Source organism: Hyperolius riggenbachi, chromosome 1, assembly GCF_040937935.1.
Source record: "Hyperolius riggenbachi isolate aHypRig1 chromosome 1, aHypRig1.pri, whole genome shotgun sequence".
Lineage (NCBI taxonomy): Eukaryota > Metazoa > Chordata > Amphibia > Anura > Hyperoliidae > Hyperolius > Hyperolius riggenbachi.
Window position 1 is genome coordinate 198171199 of NC_090646.1, and position 22597 is coordinate 198193795.

At 46.2% G+C, this 22597-nt stretch overlaps 1 protein-coding gene across 1 annotated transcript; it reads right to left on the reverse strand.

The window, feature by feature from the left end:
• Nucleotides 1-1017: 1017 nt before the first annotated feature.
• On the reverse strand, nucleotides 1018-21326 carry LOC137546908 (microsomal glutathione S-transferase 2-like). Its single transcript, XM_068269939.1, has 5 exons — nucleotides 21194-21326; nucleotides 13881-13980; nucleotides 10655-10725; nucleotides 5613-5694; nucleotides 1018-2246 (listed from the first exon to the last, which is right to left on the reverse strand). The coding sequence occupies exons 1-5, from the start codon at nucleotides 21249-21251 to the stop codon at nucleotides 2114-2116; spliced, it is 444 nt and encodes a 147-aa protein (XP_068126040.1). The 5' UTR covers nucleotides 21252-21326; the 3' UTR covers nucleotides 1018-2113.
• Nucleotides 21327-22597: the final 1271 nt, after the last annotated feature.

Here is a 22597-nt window from a genome sequence, read left to right on the forward strand (position 1 = left end):
ATATATGAAAGTCTAAAGTTTATCAGTACATTACAGAAAATAATGAACTTTATCACAATATGCTAATTTTTTGAGAAGATCCTGTATATTGGGGGTATTGTGGGTTAAAGCAGGAAAAATGGGTGCAGGAGCCCTTATAGGTGCCATGGGCGCCTATAATAAAAAACGCATTTTGCAGCATAAGAAGGAAATTTGGGTGCATGGTGGCGGCCACTAGCAGGTGCCTCAGACTGCCAAATTTTACTTTCTTTGCAGCAAATCGCGGTTGCTATGAAGGTAAATTTGGGTGCCTGGATGCGCTTGATTAGCGGCAAGAAGGGAAATATTTGCGGATAGCCTTGTGAATATCAAAATTGGCTTGTGAATAACAAAACTGCGGCATTGCATAGCGGGCATGGAGCAGTGAAGTGTTAACCTCTACTCTACCTAGCCTATTAACCCCTTGTGTCACCTGTACATGGCCTAAAGATGTGTGCACACCTCTAATGACTGTCATCCATAGCTTTCAAATGTGATCGCTAGTGCACCAGTGCGAGGCCCAAACTCTGTACAGATGCATCGCTCTGCCATTCCCTAGCAAAGCATATGTAAAGTATCGGAGACTCCCGAACTATCACCCAAGCCATCAGATCCCATCGCTTCAGACACGCAGGTTGGGTATAATGGTCCCACACATTCCCAACTAGTAATGAAGAAAGGCATATTTGTGTCATTTTAACTGGGAAGAGCTACAGAATAGATGTTGAGGTGTTAAATAGCAGTGGCACGTGTAACCTGAAAGTTAGGAGTTCCCTGAATGTGTCTTGTTTCCATATGTTGATAACCTATGCTGGCCATGTGTATTTCAGTTGCAAGGGTTAGACGGGGCTTTGGGTTCAATAGAATGATCACATCCATACAAAACTAACTGACAAGATCAATTAACTGGGATAGTTTACAATCAAATGTGATTTATTTTATTGAATAGGAGAGCTGGAAAATTGAAACCGAATTGAGCTGAATAATTTAAGGCATTCAAATGGTCATTGTAATTTATTTGCATTTTTAAAAATCTTGTGTAAAACATTTTTATTAGTTTTCCAACATATAAATGAACAAGTCTATTAAACAATTGGTTCCCATGGTCTCCCCATGGTCCACCCCCAGTCAGAGTCAATGAGAATCCATGCAGTAGTGCATATACAGAAAGGTCTTTTGTGTGTATCATCCTTTCATATTTACATATTTATGTGGAAGAAGGAAAGCCAACATGTCCATACCTATAGCATTTCTTAATGAAGCCTCTGCCTTCATATATACTCTTATATGGGGCAAATCTGTATTCACAGAAGTCGTAAATCATGCCACAGCTGGGGCTGTGGGATTCTTCTAGAAGAGCCACCTTTCTCCTAGCATAAAATAGGCGCAATCTGGAAAAAAACTCTTTAATTAAAAGTTCTCCAAACAGGCCAAGAAGCATAGCCAAAGGAGTAAAAGGTAATTGTACATTGAGAACTCTAGCAAGGAGATCATTGATTTGGCTCCAAAAGTTTAGAATTCCAGAGCATTACCAGAAAATGTGGAAGAATCGTGCTCCTGATATACCACATCGACAACAGGGCTCAGAAGTAAGGGTACCAAATTTGAAGTGCCTATAAAGTATAACATGTGTCTTGTACAGGAATTTAAGAGCACTCCATTTTTGACAAGCTGGGATAGGTAAGAGACGACCTCCAGCCATTCCTTCTCAGTCATATCTTGGGTATCACGTTGCCAGGCTAGAAGGAGTTTTTTTTTAATGCCTTGTGTCACTAGTCTATCTATCTATCTATCTATCTATCTATCTATCTATCTATCTATCTGTGGCCATCAGAACAGTATCATAAGTGTATTGTGGAGATAACATCTGCAGCCATTGTTCCTTCCCACATATCAGAATCTGTTATAGAAAATATTTACCGATTCTGATAATTATTTTTAAATGTAATGAAAGTACATGAAATTTTAAGAGCTGCTTCCTGTGATACTCAAAGCAAACTCATGTAAACAGAGTATAAAACAAAAAGGTAAAAGTAATTGTAAGAACAAGTTCCTTAAGTCATTTTGAGCATTTGAAAACACCAGTAATGTGTAATTAGAACATTTGGCGTACTTGTTTAAAAATATTCACATCCAGGTATTCCCTCAGGAAGGCGTTTGTAATTCCCAGTATGGCAAAAGCAAGTAACAGGAATAAGGCGACCAGGGTCAGATAAAATCCTGGGAGTCTGAAAATGAAGCCATAACATAGCATAATAAATAATTTTACAGTGTAACAAGCCGTGCAGAGAAATATAATCAAGTGTACAGTGCAGGAACACAGGCAAGATTTATCAAAACCAATGCAAGCAAACTGAAAAGCGATGCAAAGCAAGTTCAAAAGTGGAGCAGTTGCTCAGGGTGACCAACTAGAATAAATGATCTGGGCATCTTTTCCACTTTTTGCTTCAATTTTTCTTGTACTGGTTTTGGAAAAATCTAGCCTAATATTTTTTCAATTCCTACTTGTGCATGTTTTCCTGTGATAAGTCACATGATGCAGCCACAAGAACAATTACTTCTGCTGATTTCAGAGGGCGTTGTTAGGATCCTTGAAGATCCAGGGTACCCCTGGGCACCAGGAAGGATGACGTAAGCAGAAAGTGGGCGTGGCCATGATGGCTTGTGGGCGTCCTAATGTATATGAACCTTGTAACAGTATAATTGAAAGACAGTGGGCCTGCTTACTCAGCTAAGCTTTGGATGAAGCCCCCTCTTTTAATAGCAGGAGGAGACCTTGTCCATGGTAGTGGTGGATAGGGCAGGGGTGTGGAGGTATGGGGTAAATAATAATATGGACAATGGTGTACACCAATACACAAAATACATAAGTAGAGACAAAATACAAAAATGATACAAAATACAGAATATAAAATACAGAACTGGTAATGACAGTGATAAAAGTAACATGATGAATAAAATGTATAATGATTTCCAAGACACAATAGAGGGATAGAGCCCTGCCCTAGTGAGCTTCCATTCTAAAGGGAGTGGGGGGAAAACAAGAGGCGGGGTAGAATACAACAAACATATGGAGGCAGTGTGTTTAGGATCCCTAGTAGGAGTGCAATTTGGTCTTAGGACAAAAGAAAGTGGCCTAAGGTAGAGCATATGCTTGTCGAAACAAGTGAGTTTTTAGAGAGTGTTTAAAAGTAACAAAGGTTGGCGAGTGACAGATGTGTTGTGGGAGGGCATTCCAGAGGAGGGGTGAAGCGCGTTCAAAATCTTGTAAGCGTGAATGTGAGGAGACAATTTTAGAGGAGGATAACAGAAGGTTATGTGCAGATCTGAGATTGCGAATGGGTTTGTATCTGGAAATTAGTGAGGATATATACCGGGGAGAGATTGTGGAGAGCTGTAGGTTAGGGTTAGGAGTTTGAACTGAATCCTCTGGTTAATTGGCAGCCAGTGAAGAGCTTGACAGAGAGGGGCAGCAGAGGAAGATCGAGAAGAAAGATGAATAAGACGAGCAGCTGAGTTCAGTACTGACTGGTGTGGGGTCAGTCTGTAAGAAGGTAATCCACAAAGTAGTATGTTGCAGTAGTCCAGAAGGGATATTATAAGAGCATGTATTAACATTTTAGTTGTGTCTTGAGGGAGAAAAGGTCGGATGTGAGATATGTTTTTGAGTTGGAGATGACAGGAGCTGGTTAGGGAGTGAACAAGAGGAATAAAAGAGAGAGATGAGTCGAATATTACCCCCAAGCACCGTGCTTTGGAATCTGACGTTATGGGAGTGTTATTAACATTTATTGTTACTTCAGGCAGAGAGGTGGACAAATGATTATTTCTGTTTTACTCATATTACATTTTAAGAAGCAAGAAGACATGAAGGGGATATAGCAGACAAGCAGTCAGAAGCAAGTGTGAGGAGGCAGTTAAGGTCTGGGGCTGAGAGGTACAGTTGTGTATCATCTGCATATAGGTGGTTTTGAAACCCAAATAAGTTGATTAAGTCACCAAGACCGTGCATGCAGATGGAAAAGAGGAGAGGGCCAAGGACAGAGCCTTGAGGCACCCCGACAGACAAAGCATGAGGAGAAGAGATCTGATCTGAGTAAGAGACTGTGAAGGACCTTTCAGAGAGGTAGGAAAATAACCATGAGAGAGCAAGACCCTTTATGCTTGCATACAGATGATAGTTATAACCAATGGTGCAGATAACCTTGCCAATGGAGGATGTTTATAGGGAGAACAGAGACGAGCTTTGGGGGACTCCCACGGAGAGGTGGTTGGGGGTGGCTGAGGGCTCAAAGAAGGAGGTCGTGAAGAAGCGGTTGGATGAGACCCAGGCCAGGGCAAGGTTATGAATGCCCATGCACTGGAGGGACTGGAGGAGTAGGGGATGGTTCACTGTGCCAAAAGTTGCTGAAAGGTCAAGGAGGAGGAGAATGGTGTATTTGCCTTCAGCTTCAGCTAAGGCAAGGTCATTTACCTCTTCTGTAAGAGCGGTTTCGGTTGAGTGGGCAGGCTGAAATACAGATTGCAGTGGGTTCAGTAGGCAGTTGGTATTGAGGTACTGGGTCAGGCGTTTGTGAACCAGACGCTCAAGGAGTTTTGAGGCAAAGGGGAGGAGAGAGTTAGGGCAGTAGTTGGAGGGTAGTGAGGAGTCGAGGGAAGGTTTCTAGAGCAGGGTTAGTACAGTGGCCTGCGTGAAGTCTGAGGGGAAGGTGCCTGTGAATAGGGAGAGGTTAAACAGGGCAGTGAGGACTGGGGTCAAAGCCAGGAAGTGAGGATGGGTTAAGTCAGAAGAGACAGGGTCAAGGATAGTGGTATGGGAAGTCTGCAGTAGGTGGTTGACTTCCTCAACGGTAGTAGGAGTTAAGGAGGTAAGGGGAGGATAGGGTGGAGGAGGCGCTGGTTGGGAAGCAGTGGAAGGTGAGGAATGAAGGCTGCATATTTCCTGACGGATGTAGACAATTTTGTTGGTGAAGTGGGTGGCTAAATCTGTGGCAGAGAGGGAAGAAAAGGAGAAGGGTGGGTTGGTTTAAGTAGGGAGTTGAAAGTGGAAAAGAGACAGTGGGGGTTGGAAGCTTGTGCTCCGATGAACTTGGTGAAGTATTCCTGCTTTGCATCAGCAAGGGCAGTGTGGAAATACAGCAGGTTAGCCTTGTACTGGTTTAAAGGTTATTATGCTGTTGCGTATCTTTTAAAACAGAGAGGAAGATCTGAGTTCAGGTCCGCTTTAACAGGTCGTATCCACCTATGTTCTATATGGAGGATTTATTGGGGAAGGCAAAGCATTTAATTTAAATTGATGACTTATGATTTAAAGAGGAACTCCAGTGATAATGTAATGAAAAAAGTGCCTAATGTTTACAATAATTATGTATAAATGATGCTGACATCACACTGTGTGGGAAGGATTTCACCACAATATCAGCCATACAAAGCCCCCTGATGATCCGTTTGAGAAAAGAAAAAGATTTCTCATGGGAAAGGGGGTGTCAGCTACTGTATGGGATAAAGTTTAATCCTTTGTTACGGTTTCTATTTAAAACTCAAAAATGAGTATTAAATGGTAATGCTGTAAAAAAAACAACCATGGTTCTTACCTGTTCGGAGCAGCTGATACGTAGCCTTTGAAGTAGATGTGGCGAGCGAATATATACAACAAACCAAAGACTGCTGCAACTTCTGGAAGACAATCCACACATGCAGAAATACTAAGTAAACTTTAATCATTCCAATACTGCTATGTTTTCATTTTATTTTGAAGATGTAAAGGAAAATTGATGTGTGCTGCCACTCTTTGTCACTCAGATGTCTGTTCCACCCAATGTACTCACCTATGTTCACAGCTCTGCTCCATATTAGAGGTGCACAATGGGACAGAGTTGTCACCCATTCCCATTGAATCTGGACCATTATTTCCAATCCTTGGAGGTGGGAATAAATCCAAAATGATTGGGGAGTGGTGAAGCTTCTGCCCCCTCACACCTCCATTCTACACAGTGGATTCTCATTCCATATCCTACAAGAGTGCATAAGGCATATTAACCCCCTTGCCATTCCAAACCCAGGGCTCGCTACATGATAGCCGCTGACAAGCGGCATCCCCCTACCTAGTTCGATCGCCGCCGGCGATCTTTGCAAGCAGGAAATCCCGTTCAGAACGGAATTTCCTGCAGGGCTTCCCCCGTCATCATGGACGTCGGGATGTCAGAGGGAATCCCAATCCACCCCTAAGCGCTGCCTGGCACTAATTGGCCAGGCTGCGCAAGGGGTCTGAAGGGAGGGGCCGCGCGGCGGGCAGTGGCGAATCGGCGGCGAGCGGGATATGCACGCAGCTAGCAAAGTGCTAGCTGCGTGCAGTAAAAAAAAAATTGTGAAAATCGGCCCAGCGGGGCCGGACAAGTCCTTCTGCGCAGGTTACCCTGAGCTGAGCTCGGGATAACCGCCGGGAAGCCATTACTGAGGGAAGGCCTAGGAGAAGAGCCAGGACGCCGTCGTGGGACCTCCCGACCTACACTGGGCTGCAGAAAGCCCAAGGTGAGTACCAATTTCATTTTTATTTTGAGCTCGGAGTCCCTTTAAGTAAAATTAATGAAATATTTAACTTCTTACATGTGTTTGCTTGATACGGACCTGGAAAGTCAGTTGCAGCATTTCGAAGTTCCCCAGAAATCTAATGGCATAGGACTTCAAATTATACTGATAGTCCAGAAGATGGAGAGTGGGGCTTTACTACTGATATGCATTTTGTAAATTTCAAATAATAGCCAGTTTTCTGGACTGGTTTTTCCTGGGTCTCTGTTTGGTGATGTTTTGGCCTATAGTAGTACCAGACGGTGGCCACATTAGCTGCATACCTGGTTGTCCTGCAAGGCAACCGTGGATCGCTGGTTCTGGTTAGGCAGAAAACCTTAACTTAAGCCAGCAGTTGTCTTTTAAGGTATTAACGCATGTAGGAGCAAGTATAGTCGCTTAGTCACGGTACCCAGAGTATACCCCCCCTTTCTTTTCTTTTCTTTCATTTAGTCACAGTTTTTATTGGTGGGTGGTGGTCATGCACTGAAGGCTGATTCCTGATGAATTCCATGCTAATATTGATTGGGAATCGGCCTTGTGACGCTGCAACCGCCGCCTCACCGGTATAATGCTGCCCCCCAATGTAAAACGTGCCCCCCGGTCATACACGCACACCCACATTACTCTGGCAACCATGTGGGCCACGTGCATGCTGATTATGGACAGAGCCCAGAGCCAACAGCGTACACAGACAGGTAAAGTATACCGCACAAGGCACGGGGGGGGGGGGGGGGGAATTTTACATTAAGGGGAACAGCGGCGGGAGTTTTGTTGCATTTATTGCTCGTCCCATTATCGCTTGCCATCACCACCACGCGACGACTCGACATCTTGCAGCATGTCCAACCGATGCCACCAACATTAGACCGAAATTGATAGATCAGGCAAGTTGATACATGTGTGGCCACCTTCAAATAGTAAGTACTTGTAATTTGATGTTTGGACATGTTATTGATCCAACATGCCCATTTCTTATCTTATCGCAAGGAAGCATGAGGGAAGGGGGTGCCAAAGGCAGCTGCAGTAAATGACAGAGGTTCCTATACATTTGTTCTGTATCATTCAATACAAAGCTAGCAGCTGTTGAAATCTTGTCCAGTATCTAATGATATTAAACAAAAGGATCAGGAATATATCAGTTATTTCAACAACAGGAGGGGGTGTGCATCAAGCACCAAGTGAAACCTGATATATCTGGCTTTGCAAACTTGGCCTAATTGGCTCAATCAAGAGGCATTGCTCGTGCAAATTTGCATTTTCTTTTGCTTGCCAGAATATGCAGGCCAGGTCTTACAACTAATTACACCACAAAATTTTGCCCTGCGGGGATTAGTCCGCACCTCATGTAGCACCTTACCAGGGGCATCGCGAGGAGGTCCTCCATGCCCCCATGAAACAGGGAGCCGCATAAGCGAAAGCAAATGCAAATTTGCATGAGCAATGCCTCTTGATTAAGCCTGGGGGATTCGTAGGAGCAGTTAGATACTTTCTATAGCAGCCAAACAGTTTTAAAGGACAACTGAAGTGAGAGGGACATGGAGGCTGTCATATTTATTTCCTTTTAAGCAATACACATTACCTGGGTATCCCGCTGACTTTCTGCCTCTAATCCTTTTAACCAGCATATGCAAAAAATCAATTTAGTTTCTTTTTGGGATAGCAATCTAATACAATTGTTTCCCCTCCAGGGGTATTGGAACTTTTCCATTCCTCAAAAGTGTAAATGGATACCATATATATGAACTGTAACTGAGTATTAGGATTAAGATTGATATATGGATTGTAGATGTATGGTTGTTTATAATCAAGACCAATCGAGATAAAGATTGTATATGTGTGGAAGTAAGGAACCGATATGACAGAGATTTGAGATATATAATGATACATTGGAGTATAGGACCAGAATATAGAGCTGGATATTAGGAAACCTTCTCCACAAATGTTTATTGGTTTATGGACTTATATGTAACCTAAAGACTGCTTTTTTTTTTATAGATTTGTATGTAATCAAATGTAACCCAAAGGCTCCCAGCTGTTAACATCTGCCGGGCTGATAACGCTGTTTTTACACTATATCATTTTCCTCATTTGGGAGTTAAACACATTTGTGCATAATTTTCTATTTTTTTTTTAATTTTTTCTCCTCTTTTTAAACTTGATTTTAACAATTAGATGTGTATTTTCCCCTGGTTGGCCAGCGGAGGTAGTAACACCAATGTTTTACCACGCTGGAACGCACAAGGATAATAAAGTTTAATTGATGGGAGGGCGTGATGTAGCTTAAACCAACCACATGTCGCTGAGCTATGTAAATACATAGAGTCGCTGCAGCCCCGAGCCCCTGATGAGTCACGTGTGAGTGACGAAATCGATAGGGCGGAGGATGCAGGCAGGCAACTAGAGATGGGAAGTTCGGATCTTTTCAATGATCCGGATGATTCAAAATCGGATCATTGAAAAGATCCGGATCTTTGATCCGAATCTCGGATCATTTTACTACCGAAGCATTCGGGGGTGAAATGAATAGCAGGACAGGTCTTTCCCTGCTGTGGACAGGAGAAGGAGAGGGGGGTGGATACACAGAGAAGGGGAGAAGATGGACAGAGGGCAGGGAGTGGACAGAGAAGGGAGGAGGGACGAGCAGAGAGCAGAAATGTTTGCTTGCACACAATACCCACATGCTGCAATCATATGCTTTACATGTATTTCACCTATATGCTATATGCTCATCTGTGTACTTTGAATGCAAATGTCGCACAGTGAAAGAAAGCATTCCCCAAAGCATTCCCAGAAGTAAAGTGCAGCTGTTTAGAGCAGTGCAGGAGGATCATATTGCGCTGCAATCACAGTGCCTGCAAAGGTACTGAGCTGTGCTGAGCTGAGCCAAAAGCTTCCAATGTGTTCACTGTGCACAACTACGGAACAGACAGCCTATAATCAGCAGCACGTTATAGCCAGTATGTGTGCTCTACACATATCTGGCAGTGGCACCCATGTCCCCTCTCTCTCATCTACCTGTCTCCCTGCAAGGCTGGCTCCCATCCAACAGAGCGATCCATCTCAGCTCTGCTTCCAGGACCCCGCTGCCCGCTGAGAGGGGGGCGTGTCGCTCCTGGTCCCGCCCCTTTTGCGAACCGAATCACTCATTTTGATGATTCGGATGATTCGACTCACAAAATAGATTCGGATCAAAGATCCGAATCATTCATGATCCGGACAACACTGCAGGCAACTGGCATGGGGAGAAGCTGAGTGGAGGATACTGGCGGAACTTTGGGAACCCAAACAGTCAGCCTGGGAGACCGAGCGGGGGAGAGCCCACAGCAAAAACTCTATGCTTGGCTAAACTTTGCTCAGCATTTTTTAATACATTTTAAGGTTTTGAGTGATACCTGTGCAATGAGGATTGAGGAATATTTATTTCTTTGAGGCAATATATGGATAAGCACTTTAAAGGGAGACTACTGGCTGTGGTGACTGCTGCAAGATGGGAGTGACACGAATAGGCGAAGGAAGCCTTTGAATATTCCAAATGCGCATTTAGACCATTCTCAGTGGTGGTCCAACAATTTTGGTGAGTCACTCTCCACGTGGTGTTGGTGGTGGGAGTGACATGACTTAAACAGCGCTGGTCAAATATATTTCTAGTGTTTGAAGAGGAAGAAAACTCGGCCTGGGACTGTAGCGCTACTTGAGCCCTGAAAGGGATCATTTTTATTGAACTAAATTGTGTGTCAAAGGACTTTTGCATCTGGTTCCTATGGTCCACTTATTGATTGTGATAGCCGCTGGATTTGCAAGGTGTGGTAATCGGTTGTTTTACTAGGTGGATATACAATTGCATAGTAGAAAAACTCTGATTTAGTAGCGTCGTGTGGCAGCTGAGACTATGATTGCATGAGAATTGTTAGAACATTTGTAAATTTTTTGCCATCTGTTCTAGCTATGGAGAGTTCCTCCCACTTCCTGCCCCACTGACAGAGCCACAGTGGTATCTCTCTAACTGGATCTACATCATAAAAAGTGTCTGCCCCTTAAAAAAAGAAAACAAAAAAATGTGCATTACCTTCATAAAAGTATGTGCCGGCCACCCAAAGAACAACCAGAAATACCGGATAGAACTCTACACAATTTTGCCTGGAAAGAAGAGAATTGTTGTGAGTAATCATGTCGTTTTCATTGCAACAATAACAGTCATTGTTGTATTACGTACGTCTATAGTAGATGGTGAATGCATTGACTCGGTCACATACTGCATGGATGATGGAACAGATTTCCTAGCATTACTCTCGGTTGGAGAACACAGGAGAACTTAAATTATCCTGTAGATCTCTGGACTGGATTGTTAAAAACATGTCTTTTAATGAATGAATAGAGGCTGTAAGGCTGTAACCTTTGCCTGGGTCACAGTCAGCAGTGCTGGTATGTTACTGTATATATTAGTGTTACTGCATGAATATGCCAAGATCAAGAGTTAATGAGCCTGGATCACTTGGGAAGATTGTAAAAATAAATCTAAAACATATACTTCACAAATCAACCCTACACTCTACAGCAGTGGTTCCCAACCCTGTCATCAAGTACCACCTTTTTTGTGGAAATCCACAGAGGCAGTTAATCAGCTCTGCTGAGACAATAATTACCTCACGTGTGAATGTTTGTGGTTTTCTGCAAAACATGCACTACAGGGTTGGGAAGCCCTGCTCTACTGGGTCACAGCACTTCCTCCTCAAAGAGCTAGTTGGATTCATGAAAATTTCTATTTTATTTTCAAATTCCTTTGAACCCAATACATACTTGAAGGGAAAACTGGCATTTTGTTTCCAAGTGACCATCTCACAAGTCCATTAGTATCTTACTCTTGATATTTTTTGCTATATGCTAATATTTTTATGTACTTGATTCTTTTTTTCCTATTAATTATCTTTCTACTCTTACTTGGTACCACAATACATTTGATAATAGCACCATGTAATTCATTAATTTGAAAGTTTAAGCTCAATGCAATGGCACAGTTTCTTTTTATATGTCCATTAACCAGGGGCGGCGCTACACTGGGGCTGAAGCCCCAGCTGACAAACTGTAAGCCCCCCTGAAAGCCCCCCCGTCTGTCAGCGCCGATCAGGCAGCCCGGGTGCAGGCTCACTGGCTGAGCTGAACGCACGCAGAGCGGCCTGCCCCGCAAAGGTACGTGTGCACTGTCACTTGATGGCTTCCGGCGGCATCACGTGACATGCATCGCGCTCTCCTTGCCCACCCGCATAGCTAGTTGCCGCCGACAGCCAGGACAGGAGAGGAGACAGTCAGTTTGCGTCACTGACTAGTGACTAGTCTCCTCTCTCCAGACTCTCCACCGCACAGCAGCACTGAACTACTCTACTCTCTATCCAGTCAGTCAGCAGTCACAGTCACACCCAGTGGCAGTGACCCACCCAGGCACCCTGGGCAGACTGGAGGCTCTGAGGCTGAACTCCGACAAGGTGGGTGGGGTAGGTGTCCTCCTGTGACTGTCCTGTTCACTCCAGCCAGCCTGGCTAATTGTTTTTTTTTTGTTTTGCACCAGACAGCCATCTAGGCCTGAGCTGCCCTCCTGAGCCTAGCACCAGCAGGCACCACCACCACCAACCACCAGGCCTGACTCTGAGCAACCCCCTGGGGGGGCCCACTCCCCAGCCCACCCACCACCAGCCGGGCATGAGGCCTTCCCACCACCAGCCAGGCCTGAGCTGCCCTGGGGCCCCCAGCCCACTACCACCAGCCAGGCCTTAGCTGCCCTGGGGCCCCCAGCCCACTACCACCAGCCAGGCCTTAGCTGCCCTGGGGCCCCCAGCCCACCACCGACCAGGCCTGAGCTGCCCTGGGGCCCTCAGCCCACCACCTACCAGCCAGGCCTTAGCTGCCCTGGGGCCCCAGCCCACCACCACCAGCCAGGCCTTAGCTGCCCTGGGGCCCCCAGCCCACCACCACCTACCAGGCTTGAGCTGCCCTGGGGCCCTCAGCCCACCACCACCAGCCAGGCTGGAGCTGCCCTGGGGCCCTCAGTGCATTAACTGGTGAAAAGCTTTCTCTTATGTGCATTTACTGGTGAAAAGCTGTCTCTCATGCGCATTTACTGGTAAAAGGCTGTCTGTTATTACGTGCATTTACTGGTGAAAAGCTGTCTCTTATGCGCATTTACTGGTAAAAGGCTGTCTGTCATTACGTGCATTTACTGGTGAAACGCTGTCTCTTATGTGCATTTACTGGGGAAACGCTGTCTGTCTCTTATGTGCATTAACTGGTGAAAAGCTTTCTCTTATGTGCATTTACTGGTGAAAAGCTGTCTCTTATGCGCATTTACTGGTAAAAGGCTGTCTGTCATTACGTGCATTTACTGATGAAAAGCTGTCTCTTATGTGCATTTACTGGTGAAAGGCTGTCTCTCATTACATGCATTTACTGGGGAAACGCTGTCTGTCATTATGTGCATTTACTGGTGAAAGGCTGTCTCTTATGTGCATTTACTGGTGAAAGGCTGTCTGTCATTACGTGCATTTACTGGTGAAACTTCATTTTTTTATGTAACTACATTAGCTGGTACAACTACATTACAGTTAGCCCCGCCTATGTGATGTCATGACCACGCCCCTTATTTGCGGCGCCCCGTGCGCCGCAAATTCTCCCTCTTAAGCCCCACCAGCCAGCCCTTGTGCCCCCTTTGAGCCCCCCCAAAAATCTGAAGCTGGAGCGGCCACTGCCATTAACGCTTTGATTAGCTGAGGCAAAATAATGCAGTAGTGCAAAAACTGGCTCTGGGAGAAAGAGGGGATGCTGGCAAAACTGAGAAGCCTCAGTTACCCCTAATACTGAGTTAAAGCCTAACCCCATCCCTTGCTTGACTTTCTGACCCTGCGTTTATGGATACTTAAATAATCTAGAGTCCCAACTCCCAACAGTTATTCTCAGTAAGGTTCAAAACCAGATAAACAGTGGTGAGATCCCCAGCTGCACCCTTTGCGAGACGCGATGACGGCACAGCTGCTCGCGTCTCGCAGCCGAATCCCTCTAGCCGCGCTATGCACGGCTATGGGATTCGGACAGTCACGCACAAAATTATGCTGCAGGGCCTGAGATTCTTCCTCGGCCACGAATTCGGATGGCTTACATAGACTTCTATAGGCTGCTAAAATCCATCCAAATTCGTGGGCGGGGAATCGGACGGGATTCGCAGCAATGGAAACCTATAACATTTCTGCCTTGACTGTTGCTGACTACATGAATTGTGGCCCCTGTGTTTATAAGTGGTAACTTACTGTGCACGGTATGTCCTCTCAAATTCTGGAGGTCCTGTGACTGCTGGAGGCATGATTTTGTGTTTCATCCTGGATCTCCCCACAAGCCTGGCATAGTACCCTGTTGCAAATATGTACAAACACATGAAAGGAAAGATTTATGAAAATGATTTGCAACTCTGAGCCATCCAAACATGTTCCCATCAAGTCACAAAAAAGTCAAACAATGGAAGGTGTTATCTTATGCAGGCATGTTATATATTAGCCTCTGCACAAATTAAAGGGCAGAATATGATTTTAGGGGGTGGGTTAAGGTGCCATCAATTGGATTAGACTCAGATCCTAGCAATCTTTTTGGAGCACCATGCAATATTATTTTGGGTGAAAAAAAAAACACACAGATCATCTATCTAACCAGACAAAAACTCTCCAAGCAATATTCATAAAAAAAGATTAACCACTTGAGGACCACAGGTATGTACCACCCTAGTGACCAGGCCATTTTTTACAATTCGTCACTTCACAACTATAACACTTTATTGCTTGGTTATACACTGTAGCACCCAAATGAATTTTACCTACTTTTCTTCTTACAAATAGAGCTTTCTTTTACTGCTGCGTTTTTTTAATTAATAAAAAAAAAGAAATATTAAAAAAAAAACTATTTATTTTATTCCTCCACCCCCCCCAAATTAGCCCTAGACTACGTTACATACACTACACAAAACATACATACACATATGCCTATGATAGGGATTAGATTGTGAGTCCCTCCAAGGGACAGTTAAGTGACAACGCAATACTCTGTGCAGTGCTGAGTTAGATGTCAGAACTATATAAATACCTTTTTGTAGATACGTTGAAAAACCAGCCTGCCAGTGCTGATCAGCCGCTGGCAGGCTGATCGCTGTGCCCCGCTGTTTACAGTGATGGGAGCTTGCGCTTGTGTGAGCTCCCATCAAATTTCACTCCTCGTGAGAGGACGCCATATGGCAACACGGAGGGACAACAGATGGACTCTGCCGACGCTATATGGCGTTAGGCGGTCGGCAAGAGGTTAAGTTCCAAGCAGAAATTATAAAGTACAATTCTCAATGTGGTTGTGCCAAAAAGTCTAATGTAATTGTTTTCAGTAGATCTTACAACTGTAATCTAAAAACTATTGTATACAAGTCTTAAGGTGCATCCATAATCACACACACACACTAGCTGGGACCTCATTGCTAAAGTGACAGTTGTGTGTATGAGCGTTGTACAGACATCTCACTAGGTTGAGCATTGAGTATGGTGCAATGCAGAGGGGACAGGAGTCCTCTTGAGATTTTCCAGCAGATTTACTGTCAGATCGATTATTTCCAAAGTGTCCAATCTGATTTCCGATCGATTTCCGAGCATTTTCCGATCTATTTCCTATCAAAGTGAACAGAAAACGGCCAGAAATCGATCAGAAAATGTTCGGAAGTTGATAGGAAATCAGATCGGACATGTTGGAAATAATCGATTGCACAGTAAATTTCCCAGAAAATCTCATAGTGTGTACCTAGCATTACACTGCAGATACTTCCTACCAAGAATTTACACTTAACAATATTCGATTTTGTGGTCGAAATCAACATGAAATAAAAAAACTGCTGCAATGAAACCGTCATATATGTAGTACTGTAACTTCACACAGTCAAGTATTCGTGCTTCAGTGCCCACCATCACAATTAGGAAGCAGACTGTAATTAGGGTCCTTTTACACTTAATCAGTTTCTCTCAGTTATAACTGAAAGAAAACTGATTTTCAAAGTAATGCCTATGTTTTCCTATGGCACCTTTCACACTTAACAGGTTTTAACTGAAATCTTCTTCCCAATGCACTGCTATGGAAAAAACGCGCACTAACGCGCACTAACGCACTCTACCGCATACCAACTTATTAAGTGTAAATGGGGCCTAACCCATGGACAAGTGCATCTGGACAGGACACGAGAGAGTAATGTCTGTGTATGCCCAGTAGAATAAAGCTGCTTGTGCATGACCAGTTCAGATGTGCTTGTCCATGGCCACACTCCTGGCCAGGAAATACCTATTCAATTTTCTGAGTTGAATAGGTATAGGTATGGAGGGACTAGGCGCTGGAATAATAGATCATACAGCAGACTATCTGCTACTGAGGTAAGTATCTAACTTTTTTCTTACATCTTACTTCAGGTGTCCTTTAAGTTGTTTGTTTCAACTGCACAAAGACACAAATGTAGAGCAAAACTAGTTAAAAGGACACTAAAAATGCAGCAACCTTATGGAGTTACATCTGATTGTTGGTTGCCATCCTCAGATGTGACATGTTGCGTTTTTTTTGCTGCAGGTTAACACTTCTGCTGTTGATGTTTGAAATGTTTAAATGTGTTTGAATGTGAAAAATCGTAATGTGATTTTTGGAGAACTAACAATGAAGCTAATTTACATGAAAAAATACATTTAATTAACGTTCCAGTGAGGGGAGTCCCATGCACCAAACTTGAGGTGGAAACCACACCACCTCATGGTTTAAGGCCTGGTGCAGACCAAAAACCGCTAGCAGATCCGCAAAATGCTAGCAGATTTTGAAACGCTTTTTATTATTTTTCTGTAGCGTTTCACCTAGCATTTTGCGGTTTTGGAAAGCAGGGGCGTCGCTAGTCCTATTTTGGGGGGGCACGTGCCCCCAATCTGTCCTGGGGTGCCACGGATCTCCGCCCGGCCGCCCCCTCTAGCAGCGGCTCCCTCCAGCCGCCGCCGCGTCACTCAGACCTCAGGATCAGGCGGCGAGCCGGCGACCAATCGTGCGGGCGCTAGGACCCAGCGCCCGTACTGATATGCGGAAGTGACATCACTTCCGCATAATATCGAGCGGGTGCATCCAGCGCCCGCTCTTACTGGTCGGGTCGCCGCTGATCCTGAGGTCTGCTACGAGGTAAGGGGGGTGGGGGGGAGCGGCGGCGGCGGGGCCTCCCTGGCACTCACTTACTCCCTAAAGGGGCTCCCTGGCACTCACTCACTCCCTAAAGGGGCTCCCCCTGGCACTCACTCACTCCCTAAAGGGGCTCCCCCTGGCACTCACTCACTCCCTAAAGGGGCTCCCCCTGGCACTCACTCACTCCCTAAAGGGGCTCCCCCTGGCACTCACTCACTCCCTAAAGGGGCTCCCCCTGGCACTCACTCCCTAAAGGGGCTCCCCCTGGCACTCACTCCCTAAAGGGGCTCCCTGGCACTCACGCACTCCCTAAAGGGGCTCCCCCTGGCACTCACTCACTCCCTAAAGGGGCTCCCCCTGGCACTCACTCACTCCCTAAAGGGGCTCCCTGGCACTCACTCACTCCCTAAAGGGGCTCCCTGGCACTCACTCACTCCCTAAAGGGGCTCCCTGGCACTCACTCACTCCCTAAAGGGGCTCCCTGGCACTCACTCACTCCCTAAAGGGGCTCCCTGGCACTCACTCCCTAAAGGGGCTCCCTGGCACTCACTCCCTAAAGGGGCTCCCTGGCACTCACGCACTCCCTAAAGGGGCTCCCTCTGGCACTCACTCACTCCCTAAAGGGGCTCCCTGGCACTCACTCACTCCCTAAAGGGGCTCCCTGGCACTCACTCACTCCCTAAAGGGGCTCCCTGGCACTCACTCACTCCCTAAAGGGGCTCCCTGGCACTCACTCACTCCCTAAAGGGGCTCCCTGGCACTCACTCACTCCCTAAAGGGGCTCCCTGGCACTCACTCACTCCCTAAAGGGGCTCCCCCTGGCACTCACTCACTCCCTAAAGAGGCTCCCTGGCACTCACTCACTCCCTAAAGGGGCTCCCTGGCACTCACTCACTGCCTAAAGGGGCTCCCTGGCACTCACTCACTGCCTAAAGGGGCTCCCTGGCACTCACTCACTGCCTAAAGGGGCTCCCTGGCACTCACTCACTGCCTAAAGGGGCTCCCTGGCACTCACTCACTGCCTGAAGGGGCTCCCTGGCACTCACTCACTGCCTGAAGGGGCTCCCTGGCACTCACTCACTGCCTGAAGGGGCTCCCTGGCACTCACTCACTGCCTGAAGGGGCTCCCTGGCACTCACTCACTGCCTGAAGGGGCTCCCTGGCACTCACTCACTGCCTGAAGGGGCTCCCTGGCACTCACTCACTGCCTGAAGGGGCTCCCTGGCACTCACTCACTGCCTGAAGGGGCTCCCTGGCACTCCATCACTGCCTGAAGGGGCTCCCTGGCACTCCCTCACTGCCTGAAGGGGCTCCCTGGCACTCCCTCACTGCCTGAAGGGGCTCCCTGTCACTCCCTCACTGCCTGAAGGGGCTCCCTGGCACTCACTCACTGCCTGAAGGGGCTCCCTGGCACTCACTCACTGCCTGAAGGGGCTCCCTGGCACTCACTCACTGCCTGAAGGGGCTCCCTGGCACTCACTCACTGCCTGAAGGGGCTCCCTGGCACTCACTCACTGCCTGAAGGGGCTCCCTGGCACTCACTCACTGCCTGAAGGGGCTCCCTGGCACTCACTCACTGCCTGAAGGGGCTCCCTGGCACTCACTCACTGCCTGAAGGGGCTCCCTGGCACTCACTCACTGCCCAAAGGGGCTCCCTGGCACTCACTCACTCCCTAAAGGGGCTCCCTGGCACTCACTCACTGCCTGAAGGGGCTCCCTGGCACTCACTCACTGCCTAAAGGGGCTCCCTGGCACTCACTCACTCCCTAAAGGGGCTCCCTGGCACTCACTCACTGCCTAAAGGGGCTCCCTGGCACTCAATCACTGCCTAAAGGGGCTCCCTGGCACTCACTCACTGCCTAAAGGGGCTCCCTGGCACTCACTCACTGCCTAAAGGGGCTCCCTGGCACTCACTCACTGCTTAAAGGGGCTCCCTGGCACTCACTCACTGCTTAAAGGGGCTCCCTGGCACTCACTCACTGCCTGAAGGGGCTCCCTGGCACTCACTCACTGCTTGAAGGGGCTCCCTGGCACTCACTTACTGCCTGAAGGGGCTCCCTGGCACTCACTCACTGCCTGAAGGGGCTCCCTGGCACTCACTCACTGCCTGAAGGGGCTCCCTGGCACTCACTCACTGCCTGAAGGGGCTTCCTGGCACTCACTCACTGCCTGAAGGGGCTCCCTGGCACTCACTCACTGCCTGAAGGGGCTCCCTGGCACTCACTCACTGCCTGAAGGGGCTCCCTGGCACTCACTCACTGCCTGAAGTGGCTCCCTGGCACTCACTCACTACCTAAAGGGGCTCCCTGTCACTCACTATCGGGGTCCCTGTCACTCACTACCTAACTGGAGGCACCTGTCACTCACTCACTAGCTAACCTGGGGGTCCCTGTCACTCACTACCTAACTTGGGGGGCTACCATATTAAGGGGGCATTCTGCCTATTTATGTGAAATGCTGTCTATTTATGTGCCTCATGACTGCTGAATTTGTCTTGTTGGGAGCCTTATGATTTGTTGGGGGCCTCAAGATTGCTGAATTTGTCTTGTTGGGGGCCTCATGATTTGTTGGGGGCCTCATGATTGCCGAATTTGTCTTGTTGGGGGCCTCATGATTTGTTGGGGGCCTCATGATTGCTGAATTTGTCTTGTTGGGGGTCACATGATTGCTAAATGCGAGACTATGGGAAAAGCTGAATCCTTATCATATGAGACAATAGCATTAAACCTACTTTTTTAGCTTTTTAAAAAAGAAAATAAAACTGGGAGGTTCTAAAAAAATGAATACATTTTTCAGGAGTAGGATGGATGAAATTGTTTATCTTCACAGTTTATTTTCAACTTGGATTTTCCATAATGTTCATGTATGAGTTAAAACGTTTGTACAGTATTTAGTTTAAATTGCGGTTGCCACTTTGCGATAGATAAGTGACTTTTGGATTGCAGTTTGGGCACTCGGCCTCCAAAAGGTTCGCCACCACTGTCATAATCTAATGTCCCACCATTGCTAGGTTCATGTAAATTTGTCTCCACCCGGCCGTTACCACACCTATATTCTGGTCCATGACCCACCCGTTTTTCGGTGCGGCACGATAAGCACGCCGCACAACGTGATCCTCATATTTTTGGCACACTAGCTGCAGTGTGCTGAATTCTGCTGCCTACAGTATGTACAGTATACGCTGTTCTCTAGTGCTTGCACTGTGTGCTGATTTACCTCCAGTGTGTACAGTGTAAGGTGTTACTCTGTGCCTTTACTGATTGTAAACCAGTTATATTGTATGCTGATCCCTGCTACTTTCAGTATGTACAGTATTAGCTGTAAAGCCTGGTACACACATACAATTTTGATTAGCCAATTTTAGCTCTGTTCAAAAAATTCATTGTCTTTTGGCCCACTTACTGCACGGGGTGGTAAAATTGGGGGTCAGTGATTGACCAATCAAAATTGTATGTGCGTATACATCTTTGATCTATGCCTATACTGATTGTAAATTATCCAAATAAAGGACAGGGGGCTCCATCCAATATTTCGATGGGCAAGCCCGTTATCTGTAGCTTACACCGCTGCCAAGTTCATGTACATTTGGCCCCACCCATGGCCACGCCCACTCACCACATGGCCACGCCCATTTTTTGCAGCGGCGACTAGGCCTTAGAGTGCATGAGGTTCTTTACCAAGAGAGCAACCGCCTCCAGGATTACTCATAGAGGCGGTGCATGCCTGAGCGATTAACCAGTCAATTGCAGCATGTTTTTAGGGATGTGCAACCTCCCCCCCCCCCCCCCCCCTTTTCATAATTTTCATGGTTAGCTGCTCCCAGTCTGTATTCCTGAGTTTCCCGTTTGCATGGTAAGTAATAGTAGTTATGCATATGATTTTCATCTGAATTGAATGCGAAGTGTGCAGATAGCTTATTATAGGTGCTGCACATGTGAGCTGTTGGTCATTTCAGATGCAGCCTTTGTGGTATGCGCTGGCCCTCTCCTTGCTGTAGTTTACTACAACCTACCTGTAACCTAGCCGTTCGAGGGGGTCCACTCAATCACATTAGTGGAACTTCCCTCTGAAGTTTCCTGCTGGATCCCTGGATTTTTTTTTCAACCAAATTATGTAACTATGTATGTAAGTAGGCAATAAATGTGAGCCCTAGCCCTGCCTCAATGAAAGTCCAGAATTCACTCTCCATTCTCCATCTGCTGTGTGAAAGATATACTGCGAGGTAACAGCAGGGCTTTACACCAACTTCCTGATAAACTTCAAGTACACACCAGTAAGTGTCCTACATATCCACAGCTTGACACAGATCCTAAAGGTGTGTCAGACATATTATAAACATGCACAGTCATTTCTATATATGTTTCATCAGGGATTAGATACTCTTTACATCTCTTACCTTGCTGACATGCAGAAATCAGAGAAACAATAGCAACTAGTATAACGTGGTCTCCCATTATGCAGCAGGATCAGGCTCTGACTGAGAGTAGGAAGCACTAGATACAAAGTCTAACAAGACCTGGAAACAGCTATGCAAGCGACACCCCTTCTATGTCAGAATGCTACGTAGCCTCAAGCTCTTCCCAGTTACACAGGTTATGGGCAGCTCTGCTTAACTGGTCAGTCCTCAAGCTGCTGTGCTTGTAGAACTGGAAAGAGCAACATATTTCCCATGTGTTACCAAGTTTGTACCAGTGTTTGTATTGTTTTTAAGCCCATGTCCAGGCATAGATCTATTTTACATCATCCAGGGGATTATGGGAGCTCATGTTAGTAAAGCTGTGATGAAGTTAGTTCCAGAAATGTAAATGGTATTTTTATTTCTTAACGATTTTGGTGCCAAATTGGAGTGGTTCCTTTAATCTTATCATCAGCCTCTGAGGATTAAACCTCTTTTGTCTATTTAAAAAAAAATAGGACTGAATTAATTGCTTACCATACATTCTGAAATAAACCCATTCCAAAAAGAAACTCTCTAAAAGTATCTCAGGGAAGCTGTGTGGACAGGTACTCACTATGAGAACATACAGTTTGTATCCAATCCATTTGAACTGTCAGCAGCTCCAAGCAAATTTACCAAAATCAGAATAGAGGTGGTGTTTTTTTTTTTGGGGGGGGGGGGGGGAGGGCTTCAAAAGTTTTTGTACCTACCTGAACATGGGCATAACAATTGCCTCTGCAAACAGGGAGGGGCCCAAGAAAAAAAAAGGTCTGCCACCATGTCACATGGGCGACATATCACTCATGATTTCATGCACCAGACAGCTGTAGATTAAATCAATGGGTACACGTAGACAGAGCAGCAGCATCAGTCTTCTGACTAAAACTGGCACCTCTGCTACTGCTAACAGCCAATAAGGGTCCGTTGTGGACCAGTGATATCATCGCGCCCGGAGGAGGAAAGCAACATCATATGGTCATGTGGCTGCGGTGCTAACAAATGGACTATTGTCAGAAGACTCAGAGATGTGAGACAGCAAATATGGCATGTGTCTCTGGTACTAAATATACTGCTGTTGGCAAGAATTTCCTTTTATTTGTTAACTCCAATCAAGCCTGGAGTTTAGTAGGTGGGAAGGGAGGTATAAATAGTATTGAGAACTGAAGGCTCAAATAGGGACATAGAGACAACACAGAGGAGGCACATAGAGGCAATATAATTAGGGGCACAGAGGACCAAAAGAGGAGTACCATAATGAGGGACACAGAGAGAGGCACTACAGTGAGGAACACAGAGGGGTACTATAATGAGCAGGACACATAAACTATAAAGAGATAGGTGCAGAGAGTAGAGGTCTGCATC

Excerpts from the sequence above, each read along its gene's own strand:
- LOC137546908 (XM_068269939.1), bottom strand. The coding sequence starts at position 21,251 with ATGGGAGACCACGTTATACTAGTTGCTATTGTTTCTCTGATTTCTGCA. Across the intron at positions 13,981-21,193 it reads GATTTCTGCATGTCAGCAAG|GGTACTATGCCAGGCTTGTG; the intron begins GTAAGAGATGTA and ends TATTTGCAACAG. Across the intron at positions 10,726-13,880 it reads GAGAGGACATACCGTGCACA|GCAAAATTGTGTAGAGTTCT; the intron begins GTAAGTTACCAC and ends TCTTCTTTCCAG.